Here is an 18,766-nt window from a genome sequence, read left to right as displayed (position 1 = left end):
GATTGAAGATACATTCAGCCAGTCTGAATCCATAGCCTTGACAATAGCTTGTGCTCCTCAGCTTGTGTGAGGCTCTCTTAACGTGGATATTTTACTATTTATACTTATTTGAAACATTGAGCTGTTTTTAATATGTAAAAGTTGCGTTTGAATAATCAACCTTGCACAGAGGAAAACTGAGAAAATGGTCTCATCTGTTGCAGAGAGATGTGGAGATGAAGAGAAAAGAAGAGAATTGGGGGTGGAAGGAAGGATGGAAGGAAGGAAGGAAGGACAGGAGGATGGAAGAGAAGGAAGGGGGGGGGGGAAGTGGAGGAAAGGAATGAAGGGGATGAAGGGGGGGGGGGCTGATGGAATAAAGGAAAAGGGAGATGAGTGAGTGAGTACTTGTCCCCATAAGGAAAGCATTAGCTATGCATGACAAGGCAGGGTGTGTTATGGGTATTTGTGCAATACTAAGAACACGTGTGCATTTGAGTTTGTAAACAAGGAATAAAGCAACTATATTCGATATGGTGTTTATTTCTAAAAACCTAGTACTCTTGTTCCATCAGATATATTTGTATTTGACCCTAAGCTATTTGTAAAATATGTACCCCAGGTTTGGACGTGGTATTAATAGATGTGTCTATGCAGTATTTTGCTACGAGGAATAAGCGACGTTTGATGTGACTAAATGACACAAAACCTGGGCCATTTCGTTCTCTGGTAATTCCACATTTCCAGTCCAGTCATTTCACATTTTCCGAGGCGAGCATCCTTCTTGTGGCAGGTGGACGACCACAGGACCAAAGTGCACCCACAGAGCTTGATTGACAGACAGGACAAGCAGCCAATGACTACCACCCGTCAGCAAAGGACCCACATCTGATTGGTTGCTAAGGGCGGAGTGCTGTCAGCGAGCGCTCCAAAGCTGTCAGCTGAAGAGGCAAGATTCCCGGAGGAGACGCGAGACGACTGATGATAACACGGGAATACACATAAACAAAGCTTTCAAACCGGGACATGACGGTTTAAACTGCTTTTCAAATTCGCACAAGGTAGGGAACATGTTTTCATTAATTATCGTAATCCCCGCGAGTGATGGTTTTCTGTGGTTGGTGTGCCTCGCTTCAACAGCAAGCTGTGTCTCTTTATTCGTCCTGATGGAGCTAACAGACTATTGCCAACTATAGTAGCCCATATCACAAGTAGCTAGCCAGCTAGTTAGCTAGCGGTCTCGCTACCACACAAGGCTTGCTAGTACCTTTCTGTAGACATCTTCTACCACCTCAATTCACATACAGTTAGCTATAACTGACGGTCTGCTACGATTTATCAATAATTTCTCACAAAGAGCACGTACAAAATGTGGCTGTCAAGGCTTATTGAAGCTTGTATTGTTAATTCGGATTGATAAGATTAAAGATAGCAGGGGGCTCGAGGGGGTGCCGCCTCTCGTGCCAAGATGGTGCAAGGCAACACGAACTGCAACACATTTCATGTTTTATTGTAAGGTATAATATGAATCCACCTTGTAATGAATGTTGTTTGGGGGGAATCTACAGTTTGTCATGGCTACAGTTATTTGTTAAATTGGTCAAAGCCGGTTGGTAGCTTGAACCATGCTAAGCAGGCTTTGTCCAGTCCCACCCGGCTGACAGCATGAGATATTCCTAGACACAATCGTTGGGGCGTTAGAATAAAGGCATAATAAAGATGTCTGGTTTGATTTTGAAAACTCTGTTTGATGGTACCGACATGGACTCTCCTAGCCCGGCGGGGAAAGTGAATACAAGCAAGATGCTCCACCGAAGGCTAGTTGTAGAGGTCGTGGGGTTTTAAATTATTCAATCGTGAATCTCTTACCTTCGCAAAGCAAATAGCATTATTAGCCAGTACTCAAAGGTAACCACATTTAAGGCTATTTACTTTGTATATTCAGGTTATTGCAGCATCACAGCACCGAAGTCAGGTTCTTTACTGAGATAAAGCAGCTGTCAGTGTTACTGTTTGGGTTTAAGGTTAGCGTCTAGACGATGAGCGTGTCGGTGTCTTGTTTGCTCGGGACAGTCGTTAGGATGTGATAAACCGCTGTCATGTTTCACAGTAGTTTTGTTTTGCAGTCTCAGGGCAGGCATGCATGTGGGGATGGGAATAGGGGGTCATGAGCATGCTTCTGGCCCTGGCAGAGGTGACCCCTTTCAGCTAGTATTTGTCCCATCTTACACTCATGGACAGACTGCCTGGAAGGGTAGTCTTCTCTCGGATCTCCCTCCCTCTGTCCTGCCCTGCTCACCCTCTCTCCAGCTGTTTGGCTGAGCCTGTCGTCAACGGCGACCCAGTTAACGCCATTGTGTTCGGGCTATATGTCTGGGCTTGGCTTCACACACACACACACACACACACACACACACACACACACACACACACACACACACACACACACACACACACATGCACACGGTCATGCACGGAATGGCAGAAGGCAAAACATGTAGGCCCACAGTGCTTTTCAGACAGACCATATGGTTTGTTTGTGGTATTTATCTTAGTCATGTAACCAGGCCGACCAGCACAGTAGGCATTCCTCCGGCAACAGCTTGGGAGCATTCTGTGGTCATGTGACCACTTAGACATCTGCCGGGACACCAAAGCATGTCATGAACAGCAAACAAATCAATACTCTGTTACTAGGGTGAGATGTTTTCGGCGTGTAGGTAAGTCAGCGGTGGTTTTTCTCATTGGCTTTCACGCATTGGTTGCATGAAAGACTATCCTGTGTGGACTACGGTAGGTCAAGTTCCTGACGCCGAATTGCACTGCACTGCGCACCTGTAACGACACCCTAGACATGACCTGAGATCAAAGTCATTGAAAATTACTGGGGTGTATTTGAATTGATTCACAATTGGCTGCTTCAGAGACCGTTTGAGGCCTAATTAAGGGACTTTGTGAATAGTAACTGACCCAGGTCTGGCCTGCGGGACATGAATCCGTTTGGTGACATAAAACATCAATTCCCAACAGAAAAAAAATCCATCAAAGCGCTATTTTCAACGGACACGCGTTGCCTCTGTCGTTGCTCACGCCCCTGGCTGTTCCGTCCTGCTCACGCAGGAAGTGATCTGAATAGTCATCTGACTTCCTGTCTGCCTCTTTTCCCAGTTCCCAAACAAATAAAGAGGTACTGTATTATCGCAGTACTACCCATGGTGGTTGTCAGGGATGTGGCTGTGTACTATTTATGCATGTCTTCCATGATGGTAAGATAAAGCTTGGTGAGGTCATGGCCACTTCCCCCCCACACACACACACACACACACACTGACATGACCTGACCTCCTTAGTTTCCATAGATACCAGCCCTGGTCCAGGAATGATACAGACTTATGTAACCTGGTATTTCAGAAACGATGCATGCAAGCTCTCACACACACATACACAGAGACACACACACATTGACACACTCTCTCTCAGCCTCAGGTCCTTTTGAGATGAATGTTTAGTTAATGGGCATCTCCCTCTCCCTGTATAGATCTCTACCTCTCTCTCTCCTGGTCAGAATGACCTCATCATCAAGTCACATGGTCTCTTTCAGCCTGCCCTGTTGGATTTGGTTATGTTCAGAAATAATGATTTTTCTTTTGTTTCAACTCTGTTAGCTTGAGTGTGTCTGTATGTGTGTGTGTGTTTTGTGTCATTTTACCTATTTTGAATTGGATTGTTCTCTCAGGGTGTTCACCAAAGCGGAAGAAATGCATTAACCGACCCGACTCTGTTACGTAACTCAGTTATCGTGTCTGCCCAGTCTCTCTCGGTATCGTAGACACAAACACACGCAAACCAGAGCCAGTGCACCATCTCATTGTAAAAACATGCCAAGCCACTGCACAGGATTGTTGTAATTCCACCCACGAACAGTAGAGGGCGCTGTTGCAAAGCCAACGCACTGCTAGGCAGGGATGCGGCCAGACAAAAGACTAGGATGCCTCATTTTGTTGTTCGACTCTGTCGGCTTGGCCGTCTCTGATCGACCGGCTGTCTGGAAATGTAGACGTTCCCACCGCAGACACAGGCATATCCACTTCCCAACTGTACGTTTTCACGGTCCGCAACCGACATTTAAGTCATCAGTGCGTCTGGGTTTTCCTCCCAGGGTGAATTAGTTGTTTACGTGTCCGTAACACAGCCAATTCGGGTTGCTGCCGTACAATCAGGTTGCCACAGTACACGGCCAGGGACCCGGGGGGCAACAGTAGCCGTGGCGACACTCGGCACGCGACAGGAGGTGCCCGGGGTGGAGCGGAATTCTCCTGAAGTCAGGATGACGAGAGGAGGGGATGAGAGGACGGGTGACCGCGGACCCGGCCGGCGTTCGCCCGGTCAGCGGGCTTCTTACATTTAGTCATTTAGCAGACGCTCTTATCCAGAGCGACTTGCAGTAAGTACAGGGACATTCCCCCGAGGCAAGTAGGGTGAAGTGCCTCGCCCAAGGACACAACGTCATTTGACACGGCCAGGAATCGAACCAGCGACCTTCTGATAGCCCGATTCTCTAACCGCGCAGCCACCTGACTCTTACGGGGATGGCATGAGAAGAGAGGGAGGAAATGGAGAGATGAAATGAAATCCATTTGGATGTGTTTAGTCTTTTGTGCAAGGCCGCGTCACAGGGGGGCTTCCCAGATGAAGAGGAAGAGAGAGAAAAATAAGGGTGGGGGGGGTGGGAGGGAGGGAGGGGGAGGTATTTGAGCGTGAAGAAGGGAGAGGGAGGAAGTGGTACAGCAGCTCTGATGTGGGGATGCCACATTCCTGCAGGGTGTTCCTGGCAGAGTGGGTGTTTGGGCAGCAGGGAGTGGCCTCCACCACAGGGTTTCTGTGCGTTACGTCTAACCCTGACCCTAATGCAAGCTGAGCTCGGTGCAAACGGGAGATGACCTCAAAGAGTCTCAACTGTCGCTCTCGGCATTGTCTCTCTCTGTGTTTTTTTTTTTAAGGGTGGGTGTGTGTGGCGGGGAGGGTGCAAGAAATACATGGTCTCCTGCGCTACATCTGACGGCGTCAACTCCTGACGTGTGTTAAGGCCGCATGATTTTTGGACGGGAGTGAGGGGGCCGGGGGGCGGGGGGTGTATGAGCGAGTGGAAGAGGATGAAGGGGGGTGGGGGAAGATCAGTGTCGAGGATGAGGTCGGATAAGAGCTGTGTTTACCAAACAGCTCGTGTTTGGGTGTGACCGGATAATGCCGCTCTGTGTGTGTGTGTGTGTGTGTTCGGCGTGAAGTGAATTATCTTGTTATACTGGCGGTTGTCCCAACAGTAGATCTGTAGAGCGGATTTGTTTTAAGTAGGGGGTGGAGGAGGAGTCATGACGATCTGCTTTCATGTTTCAACACGATTCTAGCCTGCCGTTCCTTCGGTCAGACTGCGGGCCGCCTCCGGAGCGCTCCTAACACTAGGGGGCACCATGCAAATGTAAACAATAATTATCAACAACAAAGAAATGTCACAGAAGTATTTCGGACATATTTTCTGTGCCATGGTTCTGAAGTGATTTCAATTTTTTGTCATATCCTCAAAGTGATTGCTAGGGCCAGTCCCAGCCCCTGATCTAGTCCCAGCCCTAATTCTAGTCCCAGCCCCTGATCTAGTCCCAGCCCTAATTCTAGTCCCAGCCCCTGATCTAGTCCCAGCCCTAATTCTAGTCCCAGCCCCTGATCTAGTCCCAGCCCTAGTTCCAGCCCCAGTAGTGTGGTTTGTGTTCTGGCCTTGGAAAGCTCTCGGGTCTAGATGAACCGTGACAACAATGTTTTGTAAACAAGATTGAAATAAACATTTATAGTGGCCAATTTATTTGCCACTAATCTGCTAACTAACACACCCGCAAACGCTGGAGGTAATTGTAGGCTAGATGACAATGACAGTGCACTTTGCTGCTACGCTTTGCCAGAAACCCATATAATTGATGTAATAGATGACTTCCTCATCTGTCTCCCCCTGGATGCCATGTGATCCATGATTGGTCAACTACACCCACTCCTGATTGGTCGCCTGGAAGAGAGAAAAAAAAAAAAGTCACAACAACAATCTATTTGTGTGGCAGCGCCTCCGTAATGTTTACGACTGTGTGTGTGTGTGTGTGTGCGCATGGATGTTTACTTTTAATTTGTGTATTCCTGAGTGGATGTCATGCCTCTTTGCACCGTCCCTGGCACCTCTCTGTTAACCCTCGAGCTGCCACAACAGCCCCGCCCCCTCCCGCCAAGGCAGTGTGTGGGCCCCTGAAAGTTCCCCTGGATTCTGGGCCTTTCCCAAAGAAGCAGGAAGTCAGTTCCCAGACCCCCCCCCCCCACCCTGCTGTCTTGCCATCTCTGTCCCTCCAGGCGTCTCAAAGGACCTGTTGCTCACGGGACCTGTCGGCATGACGATTGTGACATCAGCAAGTCGCCGAGGGCGGTTTGTGTGTCACAACTGTGTCACAACCTCCTGATTGTTTATGATCAGTTTGTGTGTCTGTGTGTGTGTTTGTGTGTGTGTGTGTGTGTGTGTGTGTGGTTTTGTACTGCGTTTGTGCACGGCTGAAGTTCCAATTCAGTCTCGATGTTTGACCTCAATATGTGGCTGTGGACACCACACTTTTGAAAGTCTCTCTCTCCCTCTCTTTCTGTCTCTCTCTCCCTCTCTTTCTATTTCTCTCTCCCTCTCTTTCTATTTCTCTCTCCCTCTCTTTCTGACCCTCTATATAAAGTGTGTCTGGCCTCAGTAATCTTACATTCACTCATCCAGGTTGCTAACTGGACAAACGGCCTCGACCAGTGTATGGCGGTAGAACAAACCCCACACCCAAACTCACTCTCACACACGCCCCCACACTCACACACACACATAAACACACCATGTGTTAAGAGTCTGACTCAGGCACAAGCATGCCATTCTCCCCTGCCTTACTACAGAGAGAGAGAGATTCATAAGAAAAAGGAGTGGTTGTGATCCAAGGAGAGAGACAGAGACAGCCAATCAGGTGCGGCCACTGGGTCCTGTTCCCTCCCCACTCCTCCACCTGAGCGAGGAGGAGCACAGCTGGGTCTCAGTGACACTCCGGAGCGAGAGAGGGAGGAACAGGTTAGAGGAGGAAGCACACAGGGAGCGAGAGACTGAACACAAGAAAGGAAGAACAAAAGAAAGAAGGACTGGAAGAAGAAAAAAAAAGAAAGAAAAAGAACAGAAGACGTAACCTGTCTTGAGTGACTGGATCGGGGGGAGGAAATCAGGGCTCTCTGATTTGAAGAGGAGGGAGTGTGTTTTTCCCTCCAACCCAGAAGGGAGGTCCCTAGCCTGTCCTCTCTGGGGTGCCGCCGCGACTGCAGGAACAACAACACTGCACCCAGTTGATCCCAGCGACCTGGGAAGGCTCCACCATCCCTGCACCTGTGCAGAGACAAGGAGAGAGGGCATTACATTTACATTTTTTTAGTCATTTAGCAGACGCTCTTATCCAGAGCGACTTACAGTAAGTACAGGGACATTCCCCCGAGGCAAGTAGGGTGAAGTGCCTTGCCCAAGGACACAACGTCAGTTGGCTTGACCGGGAATCGAACTGGCAACCTTCGGATTACTAGCCCGACTCCCTCACCGCTCAGCCAACTCCTTACAGAGAGGAGGAGGAGAGGAGGACCGAGGAGAAAAGGAAGGAGTGACACAGCCGAGGTGAGGCAGGCTAGCCGGCTAGCCCCAGCATCCGAGGACCGACATCGTCGAGGACCTCTAAACCCCGGAGGGGGGAAGTGACATCGTCGAGGACCTCGAAGCCCGGGTGGGTGGGAAGTTGCGCCAGGTGCCCCTTGTTCTCCTCATGGTTCTTCACTGAGGGCTGAGTCAGGGGGAAGGGGAACCAGCAGGGGCCGGATGAGATGTCTCTGGAGGACGTGAGAAACTTGTCCAACCTAGGGTCCCAGACCGGCATCGACCAGACCCAGGACTCCCACCAAGACCAGGACCGGAGCCAGGACCAGGACCAGGATGGGATCGTCCTGGACCGCATCGCAAGCCTGTCCGTGGACATGTTCGTACCCAGCGACTTCAAGGGCAGGTTCACCAAGATCCAGTCCAGGAAAAGGACCAGGATCATCAGAGGTAGGTTCTGATCCAAGCAGGATTCAAGCTCTGGTCCGGTTTAAACCACAGTCGCCGGACAGGCACGACCACTGTCAAGCTAAATGTAGGCTATTTGTAGGCTTTGGTAGGCCTATTATTTTGAGGCAGAACTTGGACCGTGAAAAAGACGTGTTTAAAGTCCAGTTCAGGTAGACGTCCGGAACTCTAGAATGATGTCTAATTGATTCCAAAGGAATAGCTTTTGTTCTAGAACTCACTGTACGTGTTCAGGCGTTTTGTATGACGTTATTGACCGTTGTCGCTGGTCTTTGCGGGTTCTTTCTTGTTCAGACTTCTGTTGTGGTTGAATCACCAGAGTCAAGTTGGATGTGAAACACGAAGGAGTTACCGTAGATTAGGCAGCTGGAGAATGAGAGAATGGGGAGTGCATGTGGTTACTAGTGAGGATGTGATGTTCCACACTTTAGTGCCTCGCATCCAAATACGTGTTCCAAAAATCTTTTTTTGTAGAAATGTAGGTTAACGAGCTTGTCAGTCAGGGTTATCAAGTTTGTTCCTGTAAACCCTCACAAACCCTGTACACAACAGAGGCAAACCCGCGCGAGAGAGGAAAGAGGAGAAGAGAGAGGAGATCTCGGATTTGTGACCTCTAAGGTCTTCGACCGACGTGACGAACCCCTGGAGCGCTTGACCTGAGATTTGAACGTTTGGAACGTTGAAAAAACGTTGGCTCTAGAACTTCTGTAACTCTTTCCAAACAGGCAGCGTCAAAAAGATCCGATTTCTCCAAAGGTTGTGAGGGACAGGCCTCGATTCGGTTCGATTCCCAACTGTGCTAAATTACATCATGCCCTTCACCCTACTTGCCTCGGGGAGAATGTCCCTGTACTTACTGTAAGTCGCTCTGGATAAGAGTGTCTGATAAATGACTAAATGTAAATGTAAGGCCATCTGACGTGTCACAGCTATGACCCTGACCAAAGCCTCTGGCCCTAACAAGCCCCTTTCAGTGAAATAGAGATGTGTAAAGTTTCTGCTGGTCTGTGAACTATAGCTGCTTGTTCTTTAACTTGGGACATTTGAGCTACCAGGAAGTCATGAGAAGGAAAGCTAGAATTTGGTCGACAAAGAAAATCAAACTATGTCAAGACTAAATCTGCCTCACTATGAACTTGCATTTGCATGCTAATAATGTGAAATATATTAGTAGTGTGTGTGTGTGTTTGCGCATGTGTGTTCATTCTTTGGTGAAGGGGAGTGAGAACACTGATTAAAACTCTTTTCTGGCTATAGTGAGGGACCGGTATGTCTGGCATGTAAGTTTTTATACACACACACACACACACACATACATACACACACACACACACACACACACACACACACACCAGAGGAACCTATTCAACCAACCCAGCTGTGTCAAGCAGACACCTAAGTGTGAGCCCTTCCACTCAAACACAAACGGCACACATACAGTACACACTTAACACACACACTAGCATGCTACACGTACACACCAGCACATGTGGGAACGACAGGCTCGTAACATGTGTAACCAGACATGTTACTCAGCTGTAGGCTACTACGATTCATGTGATTCAAGCATGAAAACCGGTCATAGGCAGTGTTGCGGGGAGTGTCACGGGCAGTGACACTGCAAGAGTCTGGCAAACAAATGTTTCTAACCGTTTTAACTGTTTGTAACCTTATCCTTTACATCACTCTCAACTCCCAGTGTGTGTGTGTGTGTGTGTGTGTGTGCGTGCGTGTGTGTGAAGCCACATCCCAGCAGATGGCATGACCAGGCCTCTATAGGAGAATGTGTGGAATTTTGAGAACTACTTTTGAAAGGTTATAGGAGCACGACTGGCATGGAGGAACATGGGACTGTCCAGCAGTGTGTGTGTGTGTGTGTGTGTGGTCAAGAATGGTTGTGGTTCTGGTGGAGAAATACCCCCCCAAAATTGGGTCCATACTTGGATGACCATGCTGTGCACCTCAGTGTCGGACAAACTTGGTGTGTTTTGAGTCAACTCCTGCAAGCTAAACACCAGAGACCAGGAGGCGACATTAGAACGAAAGGATCGAAGTTGCTGTGGTTTTCAACCACCAGTTCGCTTTTTCTCCGTTGTATTGTCAACATGTGCTCAGTGAGATGCCTGCTATGTTGTTTACAGCTTAGCTTAGCGTAGCGTAGCCAGAGCCATACTGCTGTGTTGATCTACAAAGTCTGGATGCTCTTAGCCTGCTGAAACACACACACACACACACACAGACAAGCATAGTGCATCTAACAGCCTTTTGACTAAGCGGGGGGGGGGAAATGGGACAGAAAGCTAATCCTTGACAGCTGTCGAATCTCTCACACTTTGGCTATGAGAGACAGATGAGGGAGGGAAGGAGAGAAAGTGTGTACTGTGAAATGAGTTTGACCCGCGACTGAAAGTAGTTAACATCTCGATTCTGTGCCCTACGAACAAACTGGGGCCTAATAGCTGTTAATGTGAACCAGGCCATCCGACACTCCCTCGCTCCCAAACGGCCTCTGGTGTTGGACTGATAACAAACCAGGACTCCATTCTGCTCTCTATCTCATTATCTCTCTTTCTATACTCTCTCCCTCTCTTTTTTTCTCTCTCTCTCGTCATTATAATAATCATTGTGCATAGACTAATAAACAAATGTTCAGAGCTCATTGTTCTCCACGGGCTAATGTTGTTTGTTGACCTTTGTTATGTGTGACCTTTTTTTTAGGATGGCTCCGTTTACAGGGAATGACCTAATAAAGCCCCTGGCTGTTCCTGTTTAGTGTCTCACCAGCGTACACACACACACACACACACACACACACCTTGTGGTGTTTATATATACCATTCTGACACACCTGCATCCACACCCAGACATACCTCCACAAACACACAAAGCTACACATACACACACACACACAGCTCCAAACACACACACACTGTGGTGTTGATAGCCATGACAAAACTGCCTCATTACTAGACTGAGCGTCCTCCAGCTTCCATTCCAAGCCTCACAGGTTCTCCCACTAACGCCTGTGAATGAACCAGTGAATGAACCTAGGAATTAACCCATGAATGATCCAGTGAATTCCCCCATGAATGATTCAGTGGATTCATTCGTGAGTTAATGACACTTTGTTTCCACATACGGAACTTCCTGCTTCACTCACACAAGTAAATGTAAAAAAAAAAGTTGAATAGAATTTTTTTTTACTCGTTTTGTTTTTGTTTATATTAGTTTCCTTCAGGTCATATCTTTTCCCATATTTTTGGAGAATTGTAGGACGGGAGTGAGATTTCTTCAAACCTTTTGTATCGGTGTGTGTTGCTGTCGTGTCAAGTTTCCCCCAGTAGGGGGCGTGAGGGGTGAATGAGAGATGTGGCTACCATAGAACATCCATCCATCTCTCCAACCAGGGTGAACATTAGTCTTGACAACAGCAGATTCAGTGAGATTAGGGCTCTCCTTTGACCCTGCCCACCATCCCTCTCTCTCCCTCTCTCTCTCTCTTTCTATCTCTCTCTCTCTCTCTCTCTCTCTCTCTCGCTGTCCTCTCCTCATCTCTCTGTGTTTACGTTACTGTGTTACCTCACTCTCACCATCTCTTAGTTCTCCATCTCTCTCTCTCTCTTTCTCCCTCTCTCTGTATCTCCCTATCGCTCTCCCCCCTCTCTCTTCCCTCTCGTTCCTTCTCGTTCTCTCTCTCTCTCTCTCTCTCTCTCTCTCTCTCTCTCTCTTCTCTCTCTCTCTCCCTATTTGTCCTCTAAGAGGATTGGATGTTGGGCTCTCCCAACATCTGTGCCTCACTGCCCCGAGAGAGAGAGAGAGAGAGAGAGAGAGAGAGAGGAGGGCAAACTGGGGGATGAGCAAGCAAGATAGCAACACAGAGCAGACGAGGTTGAGTGCTGCTGACACACACACACACACGAGCGCGCGCCACGCTCATCGACAGCAGCGGAGGAGAGAGCCGCAGCACCCGCATTGACTGCCCTACTGCATCTCTCTCTCTGTCTCTCTCTGTCTCTCTCTCTCTCTGTTTGTCTCTCGCTCTCTCTCTCTCTGTTTGTCTCTCTGTCTCTCTCTCTCTGTATCTCTCTCTCTGTATCTCTCTCTCTCTGTTTCTCTCTCTGTTTCTCTCGCGCGCGCGCGCGAAGGACCTTGGCCGGTCCTTCGCACTCCCGGTCTCTCTGTGTGCATTAGTCGGCCATCCTGTCCACCCTCTGCTGTCTGTCACCGTGGCGACAGAGCCTCCGCAGCCATGGCGACCAGCCAGCAGGATTCGGGATTCTTTGACATCAGCATCAAGTCCCTGCTCAAGTCCTTAGGAGGGAGTGAGTACTGTGTGTGTGTGTGTGTGTGTGTGTGTGTGTGTGTGTGTGTGTGTGTGTGTGTGTGTGTGTGTGTGTGTGTGTGTGTGTGTGGAGTCATGCGCATGTGTATTAAGGTTCAGTTGTTTACATTACGGAAATGTAGAGGAGAGCTTCAGCAACGTCGACTGCCTTCCGCCGTGCGTGTGTGTGTGTGTGTGTGCGTGTGCATGCTTGAGGGGGAGAAGTGACAGGAGGGAAATCGACGTGATTGTCGTCGATAGCGAGTGTTGCCGTTACGTAATCAAACAGATTAGAGGGGAGGAGAGACTCCGCTCCAGAGACTGATGACCAGCTTCTCTCTCTCTCTCTCTCTCTCTCTCTCTCTCTCTCTCTCTCTCTCTCTCTCTCTCTCTCTCTCTCTCTCTCTCTCTCTCTCTCTCTCTCTACCTGAATGGCAAAACACCTCTCTTGTCTTCCCCCTCTCGTCTCCATCCATTGCTCCCTTCCGGTTTCCCCTCTCTCTGTGTCTCTCCCGGTCGTTCTCTCACTTGTCTGTCGCTCTCCATCTCCTTACCTCTCCGTCTCTCTCTCTCTCTCTCCCTCCTCTCCGTTTCTCTCTCCCTCCTCTCTCTCTCTTTCCACCACTCGCTTTCCTTCGTTTCGTCCGCCGTCACATGACCACCCACATGACCACCCACCCAGAGACCGCAGCAAGTGGATGGGAGCTGGTTCACAGTAGCCGGATCCTTCTTCTCTCTCCCGTGTCTCTGTATCACCGTGGAAACAGACAGCCCAGCTGCTGCTGCACATTGCTTGTTGTTACGCCACTGCTCCGGTGTGGCCGGTAGTTTATGCACCGTACGAACACCCCTGACGATATCCCATAATATGCCTCGCGATACCAGGAATGACGATGCTAAGGTTAAGGTCAAGGGTAGGGACAGGGGCTAAGGTTAAGAAGGTCAGTTCTAAATCGGCATCTGTCCTTTATACCACTGATCGACTGACCGACACACCTCAACATATGTTTTGTAGGTTTGTTTCATGATTGAATTCATTGCTGTTGTTGTTCTGTTTTGTTCTGTTATTACGTCATTCCATGACGTAATAAAAGAGGAGGTCGTTGGGGTCATGGGAGCATTTGTAATTGTGCGTGTGTGTATGCTTGGATTCAGGTACATGCGTGTGTGAGTGAATTCAGTCAGGTGTGTGTGTGCGTGCATGCATCAGGGACTGTGTGTGTGTGTGTGTAGCTTCCCAGCTCAGCCTAGCCATGCAGATGGCAGAGTAACCGGGAGCACTGATACGTTAACATCATGGGCAGATCACTCCCCCCAGGTCTGAGGATCTACTTCCCAACCAGCTCGGACGTGTTTTATGGTTCCTGACGGGAGTGGTGCTTTATGAGTGGTGATGAGAAGAATGGTGTGCGTGTGTGAGTGGGGCGATTTATCATCCTGCCTCATCATGTTTATGTCAGTCATGATTCACAGCTGTCTGTCTGTCTGATACAGGATGTTGCAAATCGTCTTGGCCTTTGCGTTCCTTCCTCCTCTCTCTCGCTCATTCTCTCTTTCTTGCTTTCTCTCTCTCTCCCTCTCTCTCTCTCTTTCTCTCCCTCTTTTTGCCTTTCTCCAAACTAGGCTGTATTGATTTACATACCCAATCATCTGTGAGTGAGAGAGAGCGAAATAAAGAGAGTGACGGAGAGAGAGAGAGAGAGAGAGAGATGTTCAGGATTGTTGTTTTGCTGACTCATCTCGTTAAAGGCTGAATCGGGCAGAAGGCAGCGAGCATGCTGGGTAAATCGACAACGCTGCCGGACATCGTTTAGTTCTGCTCTCTCTCTTCTCTCCTCTCTATCTCTCCTCTCTCTCTCCCCCCCCCCCACTCCAGCCCATGTGACGTGTACATGGGGTTGTTAAACCCTTGCTCCCCTCCAGTTTCCCTCACAACATTATTGCTCCACTACTTTGCACTTAAACATATTATTGTTGTATAAACACATTATTGTGTGTGTTTCCTAGAGAGTGCGTCTGTGCATGTTCATCCTGCAGATAAGTAGCCTGTAGTATATCATGTGTGTGTGTGTGTGAGTAAACAGTGTGCGTGAGGTTGTTGCCCGTGTGTGTGGGCGTGTGCATGTTGGGAGGGGGAAGGGGGCGGGGTGCTTTCGTCAGTGGGAGTGTTGGGTATGTAAGGAGCTCTATATTTAGCCCTCCCACCCTCCACCCCCCCTCTGTCGGGGCAGTGCTGAAATTCCAGCCCGACTCTCCCAACTCAGACCTCAACCACGACCGCCCAGCCAACTGCAACAGACCGACCAGGACCGCGGCTGGAGACCAGCCCGCCGGGACGACGTCGACTCAGGACACGGTTGTAAACAACCCCCCCCTCTCCCCCTGCACATCGCCGCGCCAACCTCGGCGAACCCTCGGCCCCCGTTGCCCGGCAGCGACGAGGACAGCGGCAAGCCACGTGGAGAGCACAGACCGGCTCTGGAGCCACACCGCAGAGAGACCCAGAGGGACGTCGGTCCTCCCCCAGTCCTGCGTCTCCACGGTGGGCTAGACAGACCGGAGACCTCCCCCCCCCCCCAGACGAGCCCGCTGCTGTTGTGTTGTGGGTCCTGTCTGGTCCGGGAAGCCTCCCGTGTCCACTGGAGCGTTGGGGTCCAGAGGACGCCGGAGCCCGGCCCGGGCTGTGGTGATGTGATGTGAACAGACGACCAGGCTGTCGGGGGGCGGCTCGGTGCTGTCGTGTGGTGTCGCGTGGACTTACCAAGTCCGAGCTTCAAGCGGAGAAGCCCGTCTGCAGCGGCGGGAGGCTTCTGTTTGCGTCTGGATCCGGGATCGGGTCCAAGGGGTCATGGTAGCAGGTTTGGGCTCTGGGACCGCCCTCCCGGGGACTATACCAGCTCCCGTTGTTGATTCTCCTCCTCCTCCGTCTCTTTTTCCCTGTTCCTCCACTCCTACGGACGCATGGGTGGAGCGTTGGGGGGGTGTCGGTGCGAATCCCACCTGTGACGGGCTCCGCGACTCATAGCGTACCGCCATGACGGAGTAGAGGACTGGCACACACGCACACACACACAGAGAACCCCTGTACTCCTGTAAAAGGCTCACCTAGACAGACATGGAACAGTGGCTTGGTTCAACTCTGGTGGCATTGTTGTGACTACCGTGCCCCGGCCAAGCCTGCCGCCACCCTCCCAGCCCTCTGCCCCCCTCCGCTCCCTGCTGGGCCTCCCTCTCTCTGGGTGGGCATCATGGAGGTGCCAGCCAGGTGGAGCAGGGTCAGCCTAATCAGCTTCATTAAGGGCCTAGGTAAGGAGGGGGACTCCTAGGGGTGCGTTACTGTGTGTGTGTGTGTGTGTGTGTCCGTGACTTTCCGCTGTACTTTCTAGAAGCATTGTTTGAATGTTGCCTTGGATGAATGCGTCTGCTAAGTGAATAATATGTCAGGTGTGTGGTGTGAGCGTGTAACACTAGGAGTGCAGCAGGTGTGTGTGTGTGTCTTATCAGACGTGTCCCAGTCTTTGTCTTGCAGCAAGGAGGCGTGTGTGTGTAACAGCGTATAACCGAGGTAGACTAAGAGTAGAAGTGTGTGTTTGCGGCAGGTCGTTGTCTGTGTCAGCTGTGTGTTGTTGTGACGCTCCGGGCGTTTCTCTGACCCCTCACCCGACCCCTCATCCAACCCCTCAGCAGGGAAAGTGTGGATGACAGGGTCACGAGGTGAGAAGGTCAGCTAACTCACTCTCACTGTATCCGATCAGCTGTCCAACCAGGCACCTCTCTGTCTCTCTCTGTCTCTCTCTCTCACTCTCTCTCTGCTCGTTCTTCGAATACATCAACTGGCTCTGAACAGGAAACAGGATTGCTTGTTTCCCTGAACGTCTGCCTTTCAAAGCGTCTATCTCCATGATTTCCTGTTCAGTCCCTGTCCCTGGGTGTGTGGAAATGGGAAGTTGTAGTCCGAGCGATGAGGTCAGCCTATTCTAAGAATACATGTCACACGCTTCCCGGGTCACGTGACAGGGGTCACGTGACAGGGGGCGGGATCCACCCCTCGCTGCCCTTCATCATCGGAGCAAAAGAAAACACCAGCTGCCTCCTCTCTGTCTGACGGAGAGAGAGAGGCCTCAGATGGGTGTGTGTGTGTGTGTGTGCGGGTGTACGTAACCATTTGAGTGTGTGTGTACGTGCGATACTGTGAGGTATTTACCCTCCTGTGTGTGTGTTGTCTTCGTCCTTTGTTCCTCTCTATGCAAAAAAGAGACTGTTTGGAAAGAAAATAGTCATTTGGGCAGAAAACGCGAATTTCATGTCCTGTTTGATTGATTCCTGAGTGGATTGATTGGTTGATTAACCGACTGACTGATTGGCTCTCTCCCCAGCCACTCTGAAACTGCCGATCCCTCCCACCAGCGGAACCTTGGGAGAGAGGAAGGGTCCCGTCGCCATGGTTCCCATCAGCGTGGATCCGGAGAGCAAACCGGGCGAGTTTGTACTCAAAAGCCTGTTTGCCAACTTCACCTCCCTCTCCGAGCGCAAGATACGCATCATCATGGCTGAACCACTGGTGCGTGTGTGTGTGTGTATGTCTGTTTGTGTGTGTGTCTGTGCGTGTGTGTGTGTGTCTGTGTGTTCCCGGTAGCCAGCCGAAATATTTCAGCTCATTAATAACCCTCTTACTTCTCTGTCTCTCTCCTCTGCCTCCCTATTCTCTCCTTCCCTTCCATTTCTTCCTCTTCTCTGCTCCCCACTCTTCTCCTCCTCCTCTCCCCTCACCTCCGCAGGAAAAGCCCTTGAACAAATCTTTACAGAGAGGGGAGGACCTGCAGTTTGACCAGGTAACACCCCTCCACACACACACACACACTTTGTTTTAACTAGCATTACAGGGTAGCACTGTGTTTATTCATTGAGACAAGGAACACGAAGAAAATTTGAAATACGTGCAAAAATATACAAAGATAACCCCCCCTCTCCCTCTCCTCCCCCCTCCCTCTCCCCCTCTCCCCCCCCCTCTCCCTCTCCTCCCCCCTCCCTCTCCCCCCTCTCCCCCCCCCCTCTCCCACTCCTCCCCCTCCCTCTCCCCCCCCTCCCTCTCCCACTCCTCCCCCCCTCCCCCTCCCTCTCCCCCCCCCTCCCTCTCCCCCTCCCCCCCTCCCCCTCTCCCACCCTCTCCCCCTCTCCTTCCCCTCCCTCCCCCCCCCCCCCTCCCTCCTCCCTCCGTAGCTCATCACCACCATGAGCTCCCTAGCAGAGTACTGTCTGCCCTCCATCCTGAGGACTCTGTTCGACTGGTACAAGAGGCAGAACGGCCTGGAGGACGAGTCTCACGAGTACCGGCCTCGGGCCAACACCAAGACCAAGAAGTGAGGACGCTCGCACGCTCACTCACTCACTCCCTTACTCACTCATTCAGTCATTCATTCACTCACTCCCTTACTCCCTCACTCAGTCATTCATTCATTCACTCACTCCCTTACTCACTCAGTCATTCATTCACTCACTCCCTTACTCACTCACTCAGTCATTCATTCACTCACTCCCTTACTCACTCAGTCATTCATTCATTCACTCACTCCCTTACTACCTCCCTCACTCACTCAGTCATTCACTCATTCATTCGCTCACTCACTCACTCCCTCCCTTTCTCCTACACTCCCTCCCTCTCTCACTGCCTTACTCCCTCCCTCACTCATTCACTCACTCCCTTTCTCTTACACTCCCTCCCTCACTCACTCACCCCCTCCCTTCCTCCTACACTCCCTCCCTCCCTCACCAATGTGCTCTCTCTCTCTCCATCCTCCCTGCTCCAGTGACGAGCAGCAAAAGGACTACTTGCTGGAGCGGAGGGATCTAGCCATCGACTTCATCTTCTCCCTGGTGCTCATAGAGGTCCTGAAGCAGGTAAGAACGTTACCTTCCCCCCCCCTTCCAGGCTCTCCAGGGCCCGAGTGTCACATCGTCAACATCCGTGCACTTCATCATCGGAGCACGGTAGCTCTGATTGGCCGTGGCAGGTGAGACAGGAAGTGAGGGGTATCAGGATTCCAGCGATATCGACCTGTCTCCTTGGCAGTCTCAGAGTCAGTCTCCTAACTGCATTAGTCGGGTAGTACTGAAACCTCTGTAGACCAATTAGACCTATTTCACTGTCTGAGACCATACTGCAGTATTTCACTTCAACAGAACAACGTAGCACTCTGTAGAGACAGCCTAGTAGTTGAAGACTATTAGTCAAGATTATCGACAAGATGTAGCCAGCTTCCGGGCACTGAAAATATGGCACGTTTTGGCACACATGCAGATCCAAGTCAAGAGTG

The 18,766-nt window shown here is 50.5% G+C and overlaps 2 protein-coding genes across 2 annotated transcripts in view; both read left to right on the top strand.

The window, feature by feature from the left end:
• Positions 1-7,634: 7,634 nt before the first annotated feature.
• Positions 7,635-18,350, top strand: LOC136933406 (protein furry homolog; the record flags this gene model as incomplete). Its single annotated transcript, XM_067228757.1, is given in 5 exon segments — positions 7,635-8,113; positions 16,829-17,013; positions 17,231-17,284; positions 17,673-17,812; positions 18,260-18,350. Coding segments are annotated over 5 exon segments (693 nt in total), but the record flags the coding sequence as incomplete, so codon positions are not given.
• A 375-nt stretch (positions 18,351-18,725) lies between these two features.
• fryb (furry homolog b (Drosophila)) overlaps positions 18,726-18,766 on the top strand; it is a 22,186-nt gene continuing 22,145 nt past the window's right edge. The window contains 1 exon segment of the mRNA XM_067228604.1: positions 18,726-18,763. Within this exon segment, the coding sequence (XP_067084705.1) occupies positions 18,726-18,763 (38 nt within the window).

Source organism: Osmerus mordax, chromosome 25, assembly GCF_038355195.1.
Source record: "Osmerus mordax isolate fOsmMor3 chromosome 25, fOsmMor3.pri, whole genome shotgun sequence".
Taxonomy (NCBI): domain Eukaryota; kingdom Metazoa; phylum Chordata; class Actinopteri; order Osmeriformes; family Osmeridae; genus Osmerus; species Osmerus mordax.
This window is presented reverse-complemented; position numbering and strand designations above follow the sequence as displayed.